This window comes from Haliotis rubra, unplaced genomic scaffold, assembly GCF_003918875.1.
Source record: "Haliotis rubra isolate DU_JTF1 unplaced genomic scaffold, ASM391887v1 Scf750, whole genome shotgun sequence".
NCBI classification, from domain to species: Eukaryota; Metazoa; Mollusca; class Gastropoda; order Lepetellida; family Haliotidae; genus Haliotis; species Haliotis rubra.
The window spans coordinates 340642-363029 of record NW_025767469.1 but is presented as its reverse complement, the minus strand read 5'-3'; the positions used below and the strand labels follow the sequence as shown (position 1 = coordinate 363029).

Genomic DNA, 22388 nt, shown 5'->3' with positions numbered 1-22388 from the left:
GGATTTGTTTAGCAGAGCAGGAATTCAAGACCCATCTATATGTAGGCGGCGTCGCTCCAAGGTTGGGGAGCTCATCTCTCCAACCGGGACGGCATCAGGGTTATGGACTCAGCTAGAAGCAAACTCCACATAAGCGCATTAGAGATGAAAGCTGTAATCAGCGCCATAAGACATTGGAGCAACATTCTACAGAATGCGCACCTGATGATACATACCGACAACTTCGACAGTGGCGTTTTATGTGAACAGACAAGGCTCAACGAGATCGCCGAACCTTTTGAATTTAACCTTTCAACTGTTGAATTAATCCAAGATCTAAATCTACATGTCAAAGCATGCCACATTCCGGAGCCAGGAATATACTAGCAGGCGCACTCTCGGCCCACATCTACCGTCGCCCGACAGAATGGATGCTCAATACAGAGATATTTGCACAGATAATCAAGCAAATAGGGCCGCTAGTAGATCTATTAAGCCACAAGGTTCAACAATCAACTACCGACATTACGTGTCACCAGTGCCAGACCCACAAGCATGGGCAACAGGCGCTCTAAGCATTTCATGGGAAGGCCTCAATGCGTCGCAGCGTTTCCGCCCCAGCAATAATACCTCTAGTATTACAGAAAATCAACCAAGCGCCAGAGCCTACAACTCACTTTGGTCGCCCTATTGGCCGGCCAGAGCGTGGTTTCCGCCTTAATACAAGATATCGGTCAACGGCACTAGAACTACCCAAGCGGCGCAAACCTGTTAATACATCCTCACACCAAACAGGTGCACAGAAACCCAGAAGTATTCAAACTTCACGTTATGGACTGTATTAAAATGTGTTTAAACAAGAGAGGATATTCTACCAGGGCTGCAAAAGCGGTCAAACTTGCCTTCACGATACTCAGCGTAACTTGTCGCGATGACAAGTGGCAAAGTTTGAAAAATTATGCAACAAACAAGGGTTTTACAGCGAGAGATGCTCGCGCATCCTCAAGTGGCAGACTATTTGTGTTACTTACGGCAAAACAAACATTTAAAAGGCTCGACATTGTCAACATATCTTGCGGCTTAGTTCTGTGATTTCTATGAGAGCGGGTGTTAAATTAACAAGAACACCAGAGTTACTGGCCTTACTACGTGCTTTCCGATTGGAGGACCAAAGCGGAAATTCCACGCCCAGCTTGGGATCTGAATGTAGTTTTCGACACCTCACAAGTGAGGATTACGAACCATTGGAATCGACAAGCGTTTGAATTTCTCTCACAGAAAACAGTCTTCCTGTTATCGCTAGCCACGGCAGCCAGAATATCTGAAATTCATGCTCTAGATTATGAGAGGATACAGTTTGATGAAAATCAAAGACAGCGCACCTGGGATTAAGATGGGATTTCATCGCTAAAATCAACTACCAGGTCAACCAGACAGGTTATTTCACATCCCTGCGCTATCCTCAATTCTTGGATCTCAAGATACATTGGACTTATCTCTATGCCCAGTCTGAGCTCTCATAATCTATTTACGTCGTTCCAAAACAAAACAAGAAGATCGCTCAGAAGATTGTTCATCCCGTTATAAGCCTACAAATCAGACAGAAGTCTCTCGTACCACCATATCAATATGGATAAGAACTGTCATTTCTGGCCCTATAAGGCAGCAGGACTGGACCCTCCAACAGCATCAAATCCCCATGAAATCAGGGCATTGGCATCCACCCTCGCCCTTCATGGTAACTGTTCATTGAATACAATTATGGAAGGATGCTTTTGGAAATCTAACATGGTGTTTGCTAATCACTATCTCAGAGATATCACCACCGAGGGCGTCTCTGGCATTCATCATTTCGGTCCTTTGGTCCTCGCTCAGCAATTGACAGTCCCTCGTGGCGTTAATATTCACCCCCACGAGATTATTAGATATATGATACATATATTCACTAGCTTATAACTCCATGGAGTTCTAGGGCTATGTACATATTTAGCTTAGGTTATTCAACCTTAAGCTCATACTGAGTTATATTCAGTGTACAGCTACGTTAGAGTAGCAGTTTATATATATATATTGATATATCAGTATATTAGTAAGGTAATACCCCACTTATAGTGTATATATCTATGGATTATTATAAGGAAATATCCTAAGTCTCAATGCCTTATGAAGTTCCATTGAAGTTATTACAATATCACTTACTTAAATCACTAATTAATCCAAAGTATTCTGTTTACCCACCACCTCTCCGATTGGATTCTACAAACAAAGAGCATGAGTCAGGATAAGGAAAAATATGTAATTTTCTGAGTAAAATTGATATTTTATACTTATCCTGACTCATGAGTGCTCCTCCATCCTCCCCACATAACACTTTGGATTTCCCTGTAAATTCAAGTGTTGGGCTCACAAAATCAGGAGAGAGTGAAGCATGAGGCCAGAGGGTGGCGACACCTGTTCACGCGCTTACGGCAGGGGAGGTAACTCGGGGGTGAGTACCAATTAGTGATTTTACATTGAAGGGAGCTTCAATTAAGGAGATACAAGTGTTCCACTATGTTCGCAAGAGGAAGGGGACAAGCAAAAGAGCATGAGTCAGGATAAGTATAAAATATCAATTTTACTCAGAAAATTACATATTTACATTTATATCTCAACTGAGTGGGATAGTGAACTACAGAAAGGCAAAAACCGAAACACATTTTATTTGGCTCTGATGGCAGTCTTGGAGTTCGCTGGGTCCTGTTCTGACCTGAACGTGATGTGTACATGTTACGTACACCATTCTTAAGAAAAATACAGATAATGGATGAGTTGGGTAAATAGTATTATGGCAGAATATTTCTAGAATTATGACGTGTGGTCAGTTCCTTCTTTGTCTTGTCTTCATTTCATGCAAGGTAGACATGCAGAAGGTGAAATTGTCAGTTGCCTGAATGGCCTCTCTTTTTGTCCAGGCAGTAGAAACATGCAGATGTCAGACAGTCCGTTCCCTAAGTCTCTTCTCTTTGTTTCAGGCAAGGGTGACATTCAGAGCAGACTGGACAACGCCATGCAGGATGTAAACGACAAGTACCTCCTTTTGGAGGAATCTGAAAAGAGCTGTGTGCGGACAGCCCTCATCGAGGAGCGGGCCAGATACTGTGTCTTCGTCAGTGCTCTCAAGCCGTTTGTTGTGAGTAGAGCCAGGACTGAATGCTGAACCCATAACAAGATTTGAACAGGGATTAATAGTTTCTAAAAATTGACTAGACTAACATGTAGTCCCAGAAATACAGTTATCTTTTTTAAAGATCTGTATCTTCAAAGTATACAATAAAACCTAAATGTGTCCAGAGCAATGATTTCCAAGAGCAGACGCAATCTAGACTTGCCAGTCGTTCTTGATGTTGGCTGGATTTATTTCTTAATGTGTTCTTTATGTTCTGGGAGACAGATAACTAACTAAAATCTCAACTTAACTTTTGACTTTTTCTGTTACTGAACAGCTTTATTTCAGACTGCATGGAGCTGCAAGGTTTCTGATACAGCTTTTAGCAATAATCACTCATCAGGCGTACCCAAACATTCTACTGTCCCAGATGATACTTTGGGGAAAATATGTGAATTGATTAAACAGATGTAATCTTATTTCAGTGAAATATCTTAATTTGGGTGATTTCAGTAATACTGTTGAATTGAACATTATTTTTCCTGAGTACAAATGTAGTAATGCCTGACTTTTGACAGTGTTATTCCTCCATGAATGTACACGCGTCTGTGTGTTTCAGGACAATGAGATCAGCCTCCTCACAGAGGTCACGCACCTCCAGGAGATCATCGACAGCTTGTGTAATCAGAGTTCCGACCCCAGTACACTGCCGCCATCTAGTGAGCAGGTGATCATGGACCTGAAGGGGGTCGACCACAGCGTGTGGAACTTTCAGGTAAAGGTAAAGACCGTCTGACAGGGAGTATTGTTTGATGTGGCTGTGGAGTCCCGTCTCAGTCAGGATGTATGGTATCAGTGGGAGGAGGACAAGTATCCAGACATTTCCACGCAAAAAGTCATTTATATATATATTGTTTCCAAATTTAAAAATGTTTTGGTCATTTTGGATGAGTCACTCCAAAAATAAGCCAGTAGACAAGAAAATAGTTCACTCTGACATTAACAGTGCCACATAGTGCAAGATTGATATGTACTCCTTTGCAAGGTAAAGATAGTGTGGAAGTGTAATTAATTCTATCTTCTTGTATCTCTAATTACCTTGTAAATATTTTGAAAAGCAACTATTGGGCCATCTCTTTGAATACCATGTCTATTCATGTCAGCTTGGCATGATATAAATGTGAAAGAATTTTTAAGAAATCTGGTAAGTTTGTCATTGATACTGTTATATAGAGATAAGTAGTATGTATTTGATCATCCTGGATGGGACATGTGTGGAGTTTTGTCTCACTTTGCAAGCTTTCTCTGCACTGTTTGATCTGTACCTGGTATTTTTCTCATTTTGATATGCCTGTCTGACTCACTTTAGTCATTAAATGCCTCTCTTCTCACCCAGCTCACTGGTTTGATACCTCTTGCTGAACCACTTAAGTCATTTGATACCCCTTTCTGACCTTTATATGCCTCTATTCCATTCCTTGTGATACCCCTCCTGACATACTTTAATGGTTTGATACCTTACTTTGGACCCAATGCTGTTATTACAAAGCAACCAACCCACTTCATCCCCACACACCCCAATCTGCCCATCCTTGGGTTTAAGACCTTGTTAGGGACCGAGATTGGTGAAGTACCACTTGATACCCCTTCTGACTGCTTCATTGGTTTGATACCTCTTTTCTGACCCAATTAGTGAATTGATACTCCCTTCTGATCCACTTCAGTTGTTTAATACCCTTTTCCTGTGTACCCACCATCTAGCCCTGTAAAGCAGCTACCACTCTGAGGATAGGGCTCCTGGAAGTGAAACCGTCTGTCATGTGTTCTAAAGGTTGACACAAAACTTTGAATGGCTGTACTGAGAATATTCACAGCCCATAAATTTCCATGTCAGTTTGAAAGAGTATGTATTAGGAGATAGACAAGCCATGTTTACAGTGCAGCACATTACATGGGGATTTGACTGAGCTGAAGAAATCTAGAACCATACATGGTTATATTTTGAGCCATGTTCTTCTCATTTGATACCTCTTACCAAAGACATGATATTATCCAGATTTTCAAGTTTTGTTTTTGTTTCTTCAGTAAATACTATTCATTTATTCTGGTGCGGTGGTGGGGAGTTAATGAGGGGGGTGGATGGGTGGGAGAGTGAGAGTGAATGCAAGGGATACTTGAAGATAATATTGACCAATGGTGGGGTTTAATCTGGTTGGTGAGTGAGTGACACTTGAAGATAATATTGACCAATGGTGGGGGTTTAATCTGGTTGATGAGTGAGTGACACTTGAAGATAATATTGACCAATGGTTGGGGTTTGATCTGGTGAGTGAGTGAGTGACACTTGAAGATAATATTGACAAATGGAATTACAGATGTAAACAACAACAACAACAACAACATAACAACTTGAAAAATGAAAAGGGACACCATGCATATCCAACCCCTAGATCTTTTGGACACTTGGTGTAATAGTGATATTTGATACAACTGTTCAGAGTGCAAGTATCACCATGACTCATAGACTAGCAAATCTGACACACTGTGTGTCGGCAGGAAGGAAGTACTTGTCATAGCGCCAAGCTGCTCAGTGAAAACGCTGTCTCTGATCCTTCTATCACTCTGTTCTGCTTCTTGTGTTCTTTGTTAACAGCTATTCCTGGGAAGAATCGACAATGGAGTTGTTAAGTGTATTATATATAGTATTCAAAAAAGGTTAAGAGACATCTGATTCTTTCATGTTACTACAGATAATCTGACCTGGCCACTTGAATAGACCACGATTTATTAATAGTCTCATTATGAAATATGTGTTTCTGAACAACTGCAGCCTTGCTGGGAATTTGGTTTTGAATTAAATAAAAAGACATTCTTTTCTTTTATCTTTAACTCCTGCGAATATGGAAATGATAATCATGATTATGGGGATAAATAATGTATATTATATATCTGCTTTAATATAATTCATTGCAAGAGAATATCAGAATTGTGCAAAGGGAGATAACTCTGTATAAATCTTTCAGTTTTCTTTGAGTTTTGAAAATCATAAACATCTGTTGATTGTTTTGCTGAAGGAGTTTGTGTGTCTTTCTTTTTTATTTTGCTTCTGAATATTTTGTCTGTTGGAAAATGACAACGTTTCTTTGTAGTCATGTAGATTGTTCTATTTTTCCAGCAGACGCCACCAAGTTCACCCAGCTCACTAGGATCGCGCAAGTCTAGCATGTGCAGCATCAGCAGCATTAACAGCTCCTCCAGCGGCTCCACGCAGTCGCACTCGCCCAGCCACCACAACGTGCGCAACCGCACAACTTCACAGGTACACCTCCAACGTTGTATTTGTCAGTGCTCGGTAGAAATTTGTCCTGTGAAATGTTTAACAATGTGATTAACTATACCATATCTTTGTTTGTTATACCATGGCGGGACTACTTTAAATTTGCATTATTCAATTCCGGTACTACACTGAAGTATATCTTGTCAGATGCGTCATTGCCGTACTGATTGCAGCAGCTGGTTTCTGACAATATTGAGAATGATGTTCGTGACATCAATCACTTGTTGGCTCGTTCAGGCTCAATTTTTTACATTCATATAACTCATGAGGTGTTAAGCAACAAACAAGCTCTATTGTACAGTAGAGAGAATAATCTTGGTTAGTCTTGTAATGTTTGATCTGTGCCTAATGGAAACCAGTCTGAATGCTTGGATCCCACCACTCCCCTACACTGTTACATGTAGTCTCTCTTACAGATCCCGAAGCATGGCTTTGATGAAATATTCATCCCAGGCTTTACTCACATCCCTGTTTGAGCTTTTCAGGAAGTTAAGATACTTGAAGGTTCCAATATAATATTGTTTATTTCAGAGACTATATTAATCTGTGTGATATGCTGTGATAACAGAGTACAATGAAACAATAACGTAACAGTCTATATTTCTGTATATATGGTAAATCATTGAGAGTTGTCACAATTTCTTATAAATATATACTAATATGATATCAGAGCAACCACTCTTGTCTTTTTGCTGTCATCAAACAATACGTTTTTTCAATGTTCAACCAAAATCCTCTTCACTGTCATTTACCCATTATCAGTTGTGCTCCTAATAGTACATTAGAATATAGGGTTGTTTACCCATTATGCCTTTTTGTAATCCCATGATCACTGTGTAGTCGAACGTTCTTATCGTAACAGACGTAAACGCTGTTATCTCCTCTTCCCATGATTCCCTCCATCACTCGATCAGTCTTTCCTGGCACTGCATATAACCTACATGATTGCTGCATGCCTTCATACCATCCAGTCAATGATCGTGTCCGCTGAATCGTGTCGCCAGCTGGGTCGATGTCCATTTATTTGCAGATGTTCATTATTTGAGCTACGACATTGAGCTACTGGTGCATGCTATATTGAATCATGTTTATGGTGTCTGCGGTTTGTGCATGTTGCAGTCAATCAAGACGCTTGCTGTATGCAGCGCTGCTGCTCATTAGGCCGTCACATCAGGAAATTTAACTTTCGTGAAATTATGGTTTCAGTTTTAAATTGAGTTTCTTGTCACTGACAGCTCTTGTAAATCTGAAATGCACAATCTTTATGACCCAATTGAAAAGGTTACATTAGCAATTTTCCACAGAAATTTAAGTCACATCTGATTCCTTGTAAGACGTGTGATTTTTACACAGTTTTTTCTTGAAGTCATTTGTCCGTTTAATATTTGGCATTTTGGGGCGATAATGGTAAGGTCCTGAGCTGTCTTGGCAATATTACCGGTTTGTACCAATTTTGGATATAAGGCGTATACGAGCAGCCGTTCTGAATACCCGACAACCATCATGCATTTGGGCATGTGTATGCTATTATTTTCTCTCTCCACACACACAGCAACCGACCGTGGGAACTCAACGCTTAATGAGCGTGTCATCACAGGACTCCGGCTTCACGTCCCAGGATACGCTGTTCTTGCGGCCCACCACTCCCCTATCCCTTAATCTGCCACAGGTAGGCTTTGTCCCCACACTTCGTCTAGACCGTACACGCCAACAGTCGGCAACTGCCTCTCAGCATCTAGACATTAGTCATAGATCTGCCTGGTTTTACCCTCGTCTTGACAGAAACCTCTCCTCCGTCAAAGTTTCACAAATGTTGAAGTTATGAATATTTGCCCCGAGTGGAGATTACCTCTTTGCAGCATGAAGAATGAAAACTGTATTTTACCTCATAAAATTGGAAATATGTTATACCGTCCATCCCTTTCCTTGAATGCCTTCACAAATGTTGAAGTAATGAATATTTGCCCCGAGGGGAGATTACCTCTTTGCAGCATGAAGAATGAAAACTGTATTTTACCTCATAAAATTGGAAATATGTTATACCGTCCATCCCTTTCCTTGAATGCCTTCACAAATGTTGAAGTAATGAATATTTGCCCCGAGGGGAGATTACCTCTTTGCAGCATGAAGAATGAAAACTGTATTTTACCTCATAAAATTGGAAATATGTTATACCGTCCATCCCTTTCCTTGAATGCATCTGGTGATATATTGATATGAATTACTGTTCGTCTGACCAGTGCCATTCAGGGCCAAACATCGTTTCCTGGTCAGCATGGCATTTCCTACAGTATATCCATGTTATCTCTGTAGAGTCAGTTAATCCCCCCCAATATTGTAAGCATGTACCTGATCATGCATGAGTAAGCACTATGGATGAATGAATGATCCCTTTGGGGTATACCGATCAGTGAAGAAAAGCAAAGAAATACTATTGTACACGCAATATGAGTCCGATGTTTCGTAGAATATATATTAATACTGCTCTTTATTGTTGTCGTACTACAATTTCAAAGCTGTATGTAAGTAGGTCTGACACAAAAACCAATCAGGTATTTCAAAACAGGAGGGGTGGTAGGGTAGCTTTGTGGTTAAAGTGTTTGCCCGTAATGCTGAAGACTTGTTTTCAATTTCCAACACGTGTGCACTGTGTGAAGCCCATTTCTGGTGTCTCCCGGTCATGATACTGCTGGAAAGCAGCGTAAAACCTTACTATCTGCAAAACATGAATTGAAATATTAGTGAAATGGAAGTAGAAACACTTGTCTCCATACAGACAGACAGTCCACATTCATGAAGCAATGTTTAATATTTCAATGTTATAAGAAGCTTCAGAACTATTTCCCTTTTCTTGCTTTCACAACATTTGTTCAACTTGCAACAATAATCATGTCATTCCATAGCATCGTCATGGCAACAGGTGCCCCTCAGATCGATCATGTCATATACTTAGTCAGATGTTAGGTCATTGCTTGCTGTGAAAAGTGCCTCAGTCATCTCAGTCATACCTACACTCATTGGTCATTTGGAAGAGTAGCTGAACTCTGGGAATGCCATGGTCACTGTCACAGACAATCGTTGAGTTGATCTCTTTTATGAGGAAAAAAATAAATACTTGTACTGTTTCTAGTGCAGGAGTGGCGGTGGAGTAGTCTAGTGGTTAAAGCGTTGGCTCGTCACGCCGAAGACCCGGGTTCGAATCCCCACATGGGTACAATGAGTGAAACCCATTTCTGCTGTCCCCCGCCGTGATATTGCTGGAATATTGCTAAAAGCGGCGTAAAACCAAACTCAGTCAGTCGGTCTAGTGCAGGATGTTTAGTTGTTTTGCACAATTGCAGACATATGTATTTATGAGGATCACATTAAGAATGACTCCTCAGCAATCCATGCTTGTCTTGAGAGGCGACTAACAGAAAAGGCGTGGTTGATGCTTGTCCTCACATCCTAGTTGAGTAGAAGGATGCTCATGATGTCAGTCACTGGATTGTCTGGTTCAGCCTCAGACATATACAGACAACTGTCATATAGCTGGAATAATGCTGAGTACAACGTTAAACAACAAACAACAGACTTTCCAAAAAAGACTTCCTCTTTAGCATTGACCACAGACTAAATATGCATTCGATAAGATGTTGCTCACAAACTATCTTTAGTCACATTTTTTTGTAATCTATCATAAAAGGAGCAATCAAACAAAATATATTGAACCAAGACTTATTCTGTTTTTGTTTATTGTGTCGGGGCGGTGGGGTAGCATAGTAGTTAAAGCGTTGGCTCGTCACGCCGAAGACCCGGGTTCGAATCTCCACACGGGTACATTGTGTGAAGCCCATTTCTGGTGTCCCCTGCCGTGATGTTGCTGGAATATTCCTAAAAGCGGCGTAAAACCAAACTCAGTCAGTCAGTCAGTTTATTGTGGCTTCTGAATGTAACTAAACATAAATAAGTTGCTGATCACCCCGGAGAGTAAAACCAGGTTTCTAGTGCATTTTACTCAGCTTCCAATAGAATGTTTTTAACTACGTAGACACTAGGCATTGGTATGTCAAATATGGCAGGACATGCAGTGTTTGAAATTTTGACAGGTCTTCGGGGGTCCTTGAAGTTTGCTCAGTAAGTGTTTGAATCTAGGGTCTTTTTGAGTTACGGCAAGGACCCTGGAATTTCATGTTTAATTTCGAACACTGTCTTGCATTGTCTAGGTGTATCAACAGTAAGCTTGCACACCATCACCGAACTATCAGATGATTTTGTGGGTGTAAGTGTTGTGTGTCCAGCTTGCATTTTACCATCACCTGCCCACCCTCAGTGTTGTGCCTTTTAACCTCTAATTGCAGCTTGCTGCTTCTTAATGCTTCAAGTACCTTGAATCTGTAACGTGCATCGAGTGCATTGAGACAGACAAACTGAGACAGACCTTGGTATTTGGTTGACGGATTTTGATTTACGGTCGAAAAAATTAGTCAAAAGTTTGATTTGATTTGGTTCCTTTACTTGATAAGAAAATAAAGAAAAATGATTTATGGTTGCAAATTTTTTACTTGCAATCACATAAATATCTCTGATAATTTTGGTAAAAGAAGTTTTTACAGTCATTTGACTGGGTTACATTTGCAGTGTGCATTCATATTCATATTTACAGTCATTTTTGAAAAAAAAAAAGCTTTTCATTCTGATATTTTCTGTCAGTTTTTAAGTTCAGTTAATCCGTAAACCAAGCCAAAAACGAATAATAAAACCTTGTGTTAAGATTAAGTTACAAATGTTGTGAGATGGTAATATATTGTTATTAGCTTACCTGGCTTTAACATCATACTCATATGTAACGTCACCCAGTCAGCTGAAGACAGCATCTCGCCTTAGGAGAATCAAAATATGGATCTGAAGTCTTGAGTCTTTTGTATTAAAACAATTATTACTTTTTCAAGTTTTGATATGTTTGTATATAGTTAATATTGTAATAATTTGTTGACAAGAAAGACAACTATTTTCAGAACTCGGACAAGGACAGTACTAGTACTGGTACCCCTGACGTTGACTCCACCCCAACCACACCCTCAGAACACTACCCCGCTACCCCGTCTGCCAGCTCCACATGGAACAACTGGCCTAATGCCCCCAACAGCGCGCTCAGAAGGGAGATGACTTCCGCCCACACACGATTTCGTCTGCCTATGAAAAGTCACATCACAATCGCCCAGCTCTGAAAGCGGAACTTTTCCAACCTCCAGCACCGGAGATGTTAGAGAAGCTGAAGGAGGCCGATTCCCGTGGAGCTCAGGGCGGAGCTAAACATGGACGTCCACACAGTACTGTGAGTGCGTCGCCATACTCGCGACCGTCTGCTACAATCAACAAGATGCAGCCAGTCCTCCCACCGCTTGGGCCCAAACCCAAACCCAAGGCTGTGCCACCTCCTATGGTGCCTCATACAGGTGAGTTTTGTAGGATGACTTCATTTGCCATATTGAGTTACGTCCTTTAGCCATGCCTGGGTTTGCTTGTTTGATGAATGCAGTCATAAGATAATTTGCAGTATTATTAGTTTCGTGGAAAACTTTTCAAGGAATAATTTAGATTTCTGTTTATTATAACCAAATTTATAAAGGTGAAATCTGCTTTAAAAAAGCAGGGGCAGTCGGGTAGCCTAGTGGTTAAACCGTTCATTCGTCACGCCGAAGACCTGTGTTCGATTCCTCACATTGGTACAATTTGTGAAGCCCATTTCTAGTGTCCCCTGACGTGATATTGCTTGAATATTTCTAAAAGCGGCGTAAAACTAAACTCACTCACTCATTCACTCACTCACTCAAAAAAGCAATGTTGATAAATGTATAAATATTTTGTTGTCATCAATAGTGTGGGTTGCTCTGTATACATATATTTTTGTAGGCTCTAAATTAGTGGAGTTTTCAATGTATGAATGTTTTGAATGCTTCACAAAGAGTGTGTGTTCGATGTACATGAGTGGTATGCTTCACGGAGCTGTGGTTCACAGGGTACTAATGTTTTGCTCTCTTCAATAGAGGGAGATGTGTGTGTGTGTCTGCACCAGTACTTGGATAATTGCGTGTGTTACATTATTTTGTGGGTATCCTGGTTTCAGTTTCCCAATCGCCGATCTACGCAAACGCCGCTGAGATAGCTCAGATGGCTGCTGATAAGAAGAAGGACGTGGAGCCAGTGATCGTCCACTCCCCCGACAGCGACACATCGTCCTCGCCCCCAACCCCATCTAATAATGCTGCTGCACAGGTAACGACAGGACTCCGGGGGCTCCAGCTGGCCATGTCATGGTCACATCATCACTCCTGTAGCTGACTCATACAAGACTTAACCACTGGGCTTCTGTGGACATCACCAAGGGGGACAACTCTTACAGTCTAAGGGCGATAACTCTTACAGTCTGAGGGGATAACTCTTACAGTCTGAGGGGATAACTCTTACAATCCAAGGGGGATAACTCTTACAGTCCAAGGGGGATAACTCTTACAATTCTGTTTTACTTGTCATCAAAGTTTCCATTTCATCCTGTGCTGTTATATATTGTTATCTTGGTGCTGTTTGTATCATAGATCCATGTTTGATAAAGGGAGATAAGATTTCTTAGAGATCTAATTGCAGCAGACTAAACCCAGGCCCCTTGTTCAACAAAGCCATCTTATGCCTGAAATAATTGTAATTCATATATTTTATCTCTATAGGTAATGTTATAGTTCTAAGATTGATTTTGGGACAGATCCCTGGATATATGACTGGGGAAAGAAAATTATTTGAGTTGAAATGTGTCAGTTGTTTCTGTCATATATTATGAACTGATATTTCAATTTCCTTTATTCAAAAACTAGAAACGTCTTGGAAGAACCCACAATATATTTTCTTGTTTTAAATTTAGTCAGTGTCAATATATTTGTTCAGTGTACACTTGTAATTGAATCCTAATAGGTAGGTAGATAAGGGTTTCGGCCGACTTTGGGCCTTAAAAGGCCTGTATGCGCCCTGAATCCTGATATGGTGTAACATATTGTTGTCTCCCTTGGTGACATTCACAACTCTATGAAACTGTCTCGCCATTATATGTGACTAATTCTTTAATGATTGACATGCTGATTGCTAACACTGAAACCAGTTGTAGAGCATGCTCTCTCAATCAAGCAAGCTGGAACTTTCCTCTTTGTTTGACATCATTTTCTTTCAAACTTTGCTCTTCTGGAAACAGCATTTGATGCTTGTTTGATCTACTTCTATATTCACATGCTACTAAGACAAAGATAAAAAGTTTGATTTTTTAAGATTATTTTTTAAAGAGATATGTTTTGAACATTGAGGTGGAGCTATTTACTATTACAAAAGGTGAATATGGAAGTGATCGGAGACATTATTTGGACCCTTTCCTTTATGCTGAAGTAGTACCAGGTCAAGTTCTTAACATTTTCTGATATTTGGCATTCCTGTTACATAAGTCTTCTCACTGATGATTTTTTCTCACTAATTATCAAAATTGGCAGAAACAAAGTATGAAAATTTAGAATTAAAAAGAGAAGTGTAAACATTGAGAAAGTTTTATCGTAATTGGTCTCCACCGGAAATTCTGTTCAAATGAATGCTTTGCTTATACTTAGTTGCAAGTCTTGTGTTTATGCTGTGTTTTAACAATTTATGTAGAGCCTATGACTGCTTAGAACGCTGGAACCCTGAAGCCAACCCAATCATAAATGGGAACTACTGATTAATTCAGACTTTGGCTGATTCTTTTGATCAGTATTCTCAACCAAAACTTGAGTGATTAGAGTCAGTGGGGGTAGTGCAGCGGTTAAAGTGTTCACTTGCGAACATTGGTTTGAATCCCTCTGTGGTTGTCTTCTTGCTCAAGGGTTTGTCCTCCTTTCTAAGCAGTAATATGTAGTCATACTTTCTTGTCGGACACACATCCCTGATTCACTTGATCCTAGGTCTCTCCTTCAGCCGTCTCTCGACATTTTAGCAATTGTGGTTGATTTCCTGGAAGATTACAGGGAAGCCATTAGTGTGAGAGTACAACTTGTAGTGTCTTCATAGCCTTGTTGTTGGACCCGTTACAACTTAAAGAACTTTAAGTTTCAACTTTGTCAGTATAAGTTAGGTGCCTTGATGAACGGAATAAATTATGTCTGCTGCCCGTGTTTTATCCGAAAATATGTTAAAAGATGGTACATATTTCATTGCATTTGGCTCAAGGGTATAAGTGATTGAGTTTAGTTTTACGCCGCACTCAGCAACATTCCAGCTATATGGCTGCAGTGTGTAAATAATTGAGTCTGGACTAGACAATCCATTGATCAATAGCATGAGCATTGATCTACGCAATTGGGATATGATGACTCCAAGGGATAAAACAAGGATTGCTTAGCTTAGAGTCAATATTGAAAGCCGATAGCTGCCATGGCAATATAAGTACACAAAAGCTGTCTTCTCAAACTAATCTTAACATCGTGTGATCTGGGACAATGTTCGCCAAATCAAAATTATTCAGGAGACCAATATATCTACTTCTTGGGATTGAAATACAAACAATTTTTGTTAATTCAATCACAGTGGGTGTCCGACAGCAAAGTTCTCTTTTTAACACACTCTCTATAGGTTGAACATGTCTATGTTGAATTACCAACATGTTTTAGTTTATTTTCGAGCTATCTTCTTGGTTTGACCTCTGACCTTTGACCTCTTGCTCCTCTGAACAGCCGTCCCTGACTCAATCAGATATGTTGGACCTTCAGGAGGCCATCAAGTCACTTGATAGCTGCACCGCAGCCTTAAATGTTGAATATGATAGCGACGAGGATGATGTACATAAGGCAAGATTGATTGACGTCTGTCGCCATCGCGTGTGAAAAGTGTGCGCTCCAGATAGATTTGCTTCTGTGGTGTCAAGGTTTTTGGATATTGCACTTTTTTCTGGCACTTTTGGATTCTTTGATTCGATTCAATTTGTAGTAAAAATTGTTTTAAATTGTTGTCTTTTTGTAACAGTCTGTGATAAATGGTTTCTGGATTAGAAAAGAATAACGAAGTATGTTAGTGCAGCATCTGTAGTATGTCTTGTGGAATTTTTGTGAATTGTGAAGTTTTCCGTATGTTAATTTCTTTAGACTACTTCTTCGTTGATCTTTAAAAAAAAAAAAAAAAATTATTGTTTCCTGATACTTGAAATAGAAGTTCTTTGAAAAGGGAGAAATTTTCAGTGTTTGTAGATGCCGAAGTATGGAAAGAAAACTTAAATTATTTCGTTTCTCCTTTAGACTAGAAACGGAAGCCCAGACAGCCTGGTAGGACATTTTTCACAATAAGATCAAGCAAAGATGCTTCTCTTCCATCTGCACCTGTTTTTCAAGAGTCACTATCTCAGAACCATCTGCCAAAAATTTACTAGTTCTATTTATTTACAATATTTATGGGCATCTTAAATTGTCACAGTTCAAGGAGTAAAGTAAATTATTGTCACTTTGGGCAGAGACCATATACCGGTATATGGTCTCTGCTTTGGGTGGTGTATCAATAATGTTCAACTATAAAATTATAAAACCATTTAATTTTTTATATCACAACATTCATATTATTATGAAGTATTTGTGTTTATACCTTTACTTGAAACAATTATCCTGCCTATTCAGTAATAGTGAGGACAAGTTAATGTAAATTGGAATACTTCCCCAATTACCTCCCCTGCTTTTACACCTTAACCCATTTTAAGTAAAGTTTGTTGTTTCCGGGCACAACATGAGAAATATGACACATGTTCACTCACGCTTTGATTGTGTAATGCTTTTTGCTTTTGTTTCTGCACAACACAGGGCCAAGCTTGTCAGTAATAATTGGAAAATAACAGGGAACTAATATAACTAATTAGATCCTCTTAGGAATAACTAAAACTTGTGTCTGTAGTGTTAATGGTCAATATTGTAGTTTCATTTTCATGTGCTAAGTTAGCAAATATTGTGTAGTTAAGAAAGTAACTAATGTTTGTCCAGTGTCAGTGAATTCTAGTTTCCTTGTTCAATCTTGTGCATCATGGTCTCAAAAGAATGTTGACATTTCGACAACTAACAATTTTCTTAAAGAATGTCTGTGTTTGTGCATGAACATGTTTATCAGTTCTTCATTGATACTGAAACAAAAGTCTAGATCAAGTAATTAACGTTTTAGATTTGTAAATGTGTCTTTGTAAAAAAATGTATCAAATGTATTTGTCCAACACTCTGTAAGTGCTTCATTTTATTCTTAAATATAAACTGAATCATATAAATTTCTTAAGTTTAGATAATTTAATGCTTGAAAAATTCGTAACAGATTTATTAAGTATTTTCCTGTTCACTGATAAATTACATGATATATGCATTAATAAATATTAATGGAAATAGTCAGTTTAAGTCATGAAATTAATGCAAATATGAAATTTGTATAATTAATAGGAATTCCCCTTCCGTTAATAAAGCCACAATGTCAGTTTAAAAGCAGTGCTTCTCATAAACTGTGTGCAATGACAAGCCAGTCAGTGGTTTGTGAGTTCACAGGAGCAAAAAACATTATATTTTAGAATGCATAAACACTTTAAGATGTTTATAGAAAAACATGTGCAACTGAAGTACAGAAGTGCTGACAATTTGACAAAAGTTCCTTCGTTTGATAATGATTTCTTTGAGATCAATGAAGCAACTGAAAAATTGAAGGTAGGGCTTTTCACATTCATTTCATGACTTTGCTGCTCTTAGCAGCCTCTCTAGCGTTAACTTGTGGCTCGTGACTGACTGTTTTCAGCTGTTGCTTTATTGTCGACTTGTATCTTCCAGCAACAAATGCAGCAGAATTCCCTGGAGTTAGCCGAGGCGATACGGGAATTGGAGGCGAGTACCGCAGCTCTGGAATGTACGTACGACACCCAGAGCCACACCAGCCACACATCGCTACAGTGCTCCAGTGGCTACGGCACCATGAACAGTACGCCGTCAGGATCAGAGGACACCATAGCCTCAGGAGGTAGGCAGTTGCCGTGGTTACAAAGTGATGTTGTCGGAGTGAAGTGATTAGCAAACTGTTACACTTTTTGATGAGATAAACATAAAGGTTTCATTTTACGAAATTTACCAAGTCATTCCTTTCAAAGGCATCTTTGGGTTTAGAATTCGAAATGTTTATAAAATGTTTTGATTATGATAATTTAATGTTCAGCAGGTGCTTTGTTTTTTAAATATATCATTTTACCAATTGGTCTGCAGTTCAGTTAAGCTATACAGAAAGTGTAACAACTTAGTACTGAGTTATCCCCCCTTGTTTTGAATATCAGTGTTCGGTCAATAGTTATCCCCATTTGCTTCAATGAGATTCCATTCTCATCCCTCGTGTTGAAGTTGTTGATTGACGTTCACTGTGCCATGTAGACAGAATGCATGTTGTGGGATGATCAAGTTTTTTTTATTGTTCATTTTCACGGATATGTCAAGCATATAGCATGTCTGCAAATATTTTGTTTCAAGGGAATATTATTTTTCTCATGAATGCCAGGTATGTCTGCATGCAGTTCACATTTTCATAAAAAAATATTCTCATTTTGGAAGACGTGGTTGTTATGGATCATAATTTTTGGCGTCCAGACACCGACTTCAAAACGTACTGAATGATTTTTAAAAAATGTGTTTCAAGAGAATGTTTCAACATATTTAAGGAGCTAGCTTATATCATTTTGCCATTGAAACAAATGGATTACTTAAACAAATATACTTGGATTTCAAAACTTCTTGTTTTAATGGTATAAAAGATAGGAAATAATATTTTTTGCATCAACATTGTTGGTTTTAAACATACTGATTGATTTTCAAAAACCTTGGTTTGAACAATGGTGTAATAAACACAAAAATTGCTTTAAAATATTGATAGATTTTCAAAACCTTTGGACCCCAAAAAGGTCTCAGAAACAAGTCAAAACAGTCAGTGTTAGATCAAAGGTCACCTTCCATGACTGGGATGATAAGTATGCAATATGCAAAAGGTTAAGTTCCTGTAAATAAATCTCCAGTTGGATACTCTCAGAAATATACTCCCTGCAGTTTATGAAACCTTGATCAACTGCCCTTGCATGTTTGACTGTTGTTTGATATTACTTGTAGCATGTGATTGTGATATTTATGAATGTATCCACATCAATTTTTTGGTCTTGCAGTGGTAGGCAACTGGAGTTTATTTTCTTGTCTCCGTGATAAGTTTGGTATGTGTTTTGTTTATTATAAATACACGATTATGCTGTGTTACTTGCTGAGAGAAGAATTAGACACTCCCAGGAATCTGGTATTGGGGTGCTTTTAAATTTGAAAGTTAGATATCACATGAAGAATGTGCACCTAGGTTGGTGTCCTATGATATGAGTATGGAGGAGATGGGTTTTGCCTAGTGATTAAAGCCTTTACCAAAGTCCCAGGTTCAATTCCTAACTACATGAAACCCCAGAATTTCTCAAGGATACTTGACTTAGTGTCTCTGGTAGGAATAATTTGTTTAAAATCAATATTTGTTCCAAAATAAAAAATTTCAAGTTCTTTTCTGAAATTTCAACGTTTTTTTAGATGGCATTAATGCGGAAATATACAACTAAGCTTTAATAACTGTTCTGTTGATAGGTCCTGTTATGAGTGAAATCCACAAAGCTGAAAAATTAGTGATAAGTTGTATGTATTAACATGAATTTAGAGTGAGTGAGTATGGTTCTATGCTGCTTTTAGCAATATTCCAGCAATATCACAGCGGGGGACGCTAGAAATGGGCTTCACACATTGTACCCATGTCTAGAATCGAATCCAGGCCCCGATTTCTCGAAACAAACTTAAGTTTTTACTCAAATTTCAATCTGTATTTTTAACTCAACTGCACTTATAAAATGAAAAAGCCCAAATAACTTAAGTAATCTATCCACAAAACTCAAATTGTCTACTATGTTTGAGTTTAATGTCGATTTCAGTTCATTCTGGAAAATGGATTTTTCTCAAATTTGAGTAAAAGCTCTAACTTAAGTCAAAACTCAGACTTAAGTTTGTTTCGAGCAATTGCGGCCAGGTCTTCAGTGTGACGAGGGAGCATGTTAATCACTAGGCTACCCCACCGCCCCACATGATTTCAGAAGTACTTTACTTGTGTATCCATGTTAAGATAGTCACCACAAACACTGGTTTCTTGGGATGTGTCGCTCTCTCAGCAAGTACTGCTACATTTCTTCACTGTTGCATCGTGCCTGTCTGTCATGTTTTGTTTTTTGCTATGTTTGCAGATTTTCAAATAGCTCCTACAGGCGTCGTGGAAACTGATCACGAGAAATATTACACGATTCCGCGCAGTCGGGACGTGTATACTGCCTATCGTAGTGTATTGCAACCCAAACGCCCTGCGTCAACAGCAGGTGTGTGTCATTGTAAAGGACCATATGTATACAATTCTAGCATGGAGCGGTCTGTAGTTCTGCTCCAAAATGCCCGTTGAGATTCGTGTAAGAATAGGTCCCAGTACAACATGCTATTGGAGTGACCACTGAGGATTGGGTGGTCACTATCATTTGGCTGAATGTGTGTCTTTGACCCAAAGGCCCTTGTGTCGTTGCTGTAATATTTCTGGATCAGTGAATAAAAATGCAAAGATATTTGTTTATCTGGAAATATTGAAGCAACATACCCTTGCCTGATGAAAGGCATGGATCTGTGATCATTATCTTGAGCATCAGTTTGCCTGCCCAAGATTTAAAAACCTGTGAAGATCCGGGTAAGAATTGGTTTTCAGTAACACAGTTCAATGCAATTGGGATATGATGACATGTGTCAATCAAGTCAGCGAGCCTGACCACCCGATCCTGTTGATTGCCTCTTATGACAAGCATGGGTTACTGAAGACCCATTCTAATCCGGATATTCACGGGTCACAAATGCTGAATATACTCCATGACCCGACTTAACAGTTCGTGTAACTTCGTGTTTCTAGAGGGCCAGTTAACAGAATTCAGATATGGCTGAATTGATGGCTGCTCGTCAGATAAAATTAATGCTTTGATAAGTCCTGTTTTTCATTTTTTGAGTGTCTCTGGTTTAAGCTTATATACTTTTGGAAGACTGAGAAAGTGGGAGGGGAATTCTGATGATAAATTTATTTATTGAGTTACCTCCCTTGGCACTTCCTGAAGCAGTGATCATTGGTTAATCGGCCCTGCTTGTTTCTTGGTTTGGATGCACCAAACTCATGTTCATGAGACTTAAGTGAGGTGGTAATATCAATCATCTGCATTGCTTTGGGCTGTAACGGTATTGACATCCTATGGCATGACTGAAATACTGTTGAAAGTTGCTTTAAACCCAAAATACTGTAAATACATGTACAAACTGAAGCTGATACCTTCCTGCCACTAACACCTCGAACCAGCATGCTTTGTGTCAACTAACATGGCCATTCCGTGCAGCTTGAGTCTAAACCTGACATCCCATCGTTCCTTCTGCTGCTTCCTGTGTAATGAGCATCCATGTTGTAACAGATGGATAATGTACTGATGTTGAATCACTTTTCACTTGTAATAAATAATTAAATTATTTGCGATTCTTTATTGCTTGTTCAGAATACTGTATCATTGAGATTGATAGTCGTAAGGTTTTTAATAATATTGTGATGTGTAACCTTTTTCTTCATCTGATTTTCTCCTTTCCGCTGCAGGCATCCCGACCCCAACAACCAACAACAGTCTTTCACGCCGCACACTTCTGCCAACAGCGCCAGGCCCCCTCCCCCTGTGAGGAGGACAGTATCTGTAACAGGCGCATCCCCAGCAGCCCAGAAGGTCCGTGCTTCGCCCCCAAGGAGATATCTGGGCCTCCTCAGGGCCCAGTTATGCAGCATAAGCGGATTCCCAGCGGGGATAAGCACTCTGATGGCCCGTATGCTGAACTGCAACTAATCCAGCAGAGTATACATGATACTAAATTGAGACAACAACAGCAACGACAAGGTCATCCTCATCCTCAAGGACACTCAAGTGGACACCCACAAGGTCATGGTCATCCTCAAGGTCATGGCCATCCTCAAGGTCATGGCCATCCTCAAGGTCACCCACAAGGCCATGGCCCAGGTCATCCACCAGGATATTCTCAAGGTCATGGCCCAGGGCAACATCAAGGACATGGTCCAGGGCAACATCAAGGACATCCTCAAGGTCATGGCCCAGGGCACCTTCAAGGACATCAAGGTCATGGACAAGGGCACCCGCAAGGACATCCTGCATCACCCCACAACCACCATCAACAGAGACGTATCCCACAACATCACCGGCCACAGCAGCAGGCGCCGCACCAACAGCACAGTGGAGGGTCAGCTTCGCCTAGCAGAGCGGCCCCAGGAAGTAGTCCCCACTATGCAGAGCCTCACATTATACTGGAGCAAACACACGGACATGCCAATGTTATACAAAGCCTGACACGCAAGTTTTCCGAGTCGGTGGCAGGGGCGCCGACCACAAACGATGACCTTCCGCTGCCTCCCACTGAGGAGGAGCTGCAGGAGATGGAGCAGATCTACAGTAAAGCCCCTCCTCCTCCCCGTGCACCTACTCAAGACTCACTTGTGTTAGAACTCAAACGAAGGGTTGCTGATAGTTCTGAAGTTTAATACATTGTGGCTTTTTGAAACTGTTGTTTTGCTGGAACCATTGCAGTTTGTTACTTTGATGAGTAATGTACGTGTGATTTGTCAGATGTTTTCTTGAGATGTACATTTGGGCTCTCTCAACGTTCTCAAGGTTTTGCAGGCGGTAGTTGGGTGCAGTTAAGCATGATGAGCTTTGGCTGTGTGACAATGCTTTGCATCTTGTGAAGCAGGATTTATTCAACACTGTGTCAAGATTGATGAAATGTTGCATGGAATTTTTAC

The 22388-nt window shown here is 39.8% G+C and overlaps 2 protein-coding genes across 6 annotated transcripts in view; both read left to right on the top strand.

The window, feature by feature from the left end:
* Positions 1-11674, top strand: part of LOC124260126 (protein MTSS 1-like) — a 98997-nt gene extending 87323 nt beyond the window's left edge. The window contains exons 7-11 of one of the 5 annotated variants that reach the window (XM_046694370.1): positions 2994-3151; positions 3747-3902; positions 6306-6446; positions 8017-8133; positions 11462-11674. In XM_046694370.1, coding sequence (XP_046550326.1) covers positions 2994-3151; positions 3747-3902; positions 6306-6446; positions 8017-8133; positions 11462-11674 — 785 coding nt within the window. Of the gene's footprint in view, positions 1-2993; positions 3152-3746; positions 3909-6302; positions 6447-8016; positions 8134-11461 lie in introns of all 5 variants that reach the window. The other 4 variants (XM_046694369.1, XM_046694368.1, XM_046694367.1 and 1 more) reach the window with 4 other exon arrangements.
* Positions 11601-21936, top strand: LOC124260133. Its single transcript, XM_046694379.1, has 8 exons — positions 11601-11902; positions 12574-12722; positions 15188-15301; positions 15746-15772; positions 17294-17480; positions 19759-19887; positions 21180-21255; positions 21462-21936. Exons 1-8 carry the CDS (start codon positions 11707-11709, stop codon positions 21934-21936), a joined length of 1353 nt encoding a protein of 450 aa, XP_046550335.1. The 5' UTR covers positions 11601-11706.
* Positions 21937-22388: the final 452 nt, after the last annotated feature.

Bases quoted from the DNA above. Each gene is read 5' to 3' on its own strand.
- LOC124260133 (XM_046694379.1), top strand. From the start codon at position 11,707: ATGTTAGAGAAGCTGAAGGAGGCCGATTCCCGTGGAGCTCAGGGCGGA. The intron at 11,903-12,573 runs GTGAGTTTTGTA...TCCTGGTTTCAG, and splicing joins TCCTATGGTGCCTCATACAG to TTTCCCAATCGCCGATCTAC. The intron at 15,773-17,293 runs GTAGGACATTTT...TGTATCTTCCAG, and splicing joins ACGGAAGCCCAGACAGCCTG to CAACAAATGCAGCAGAATTC.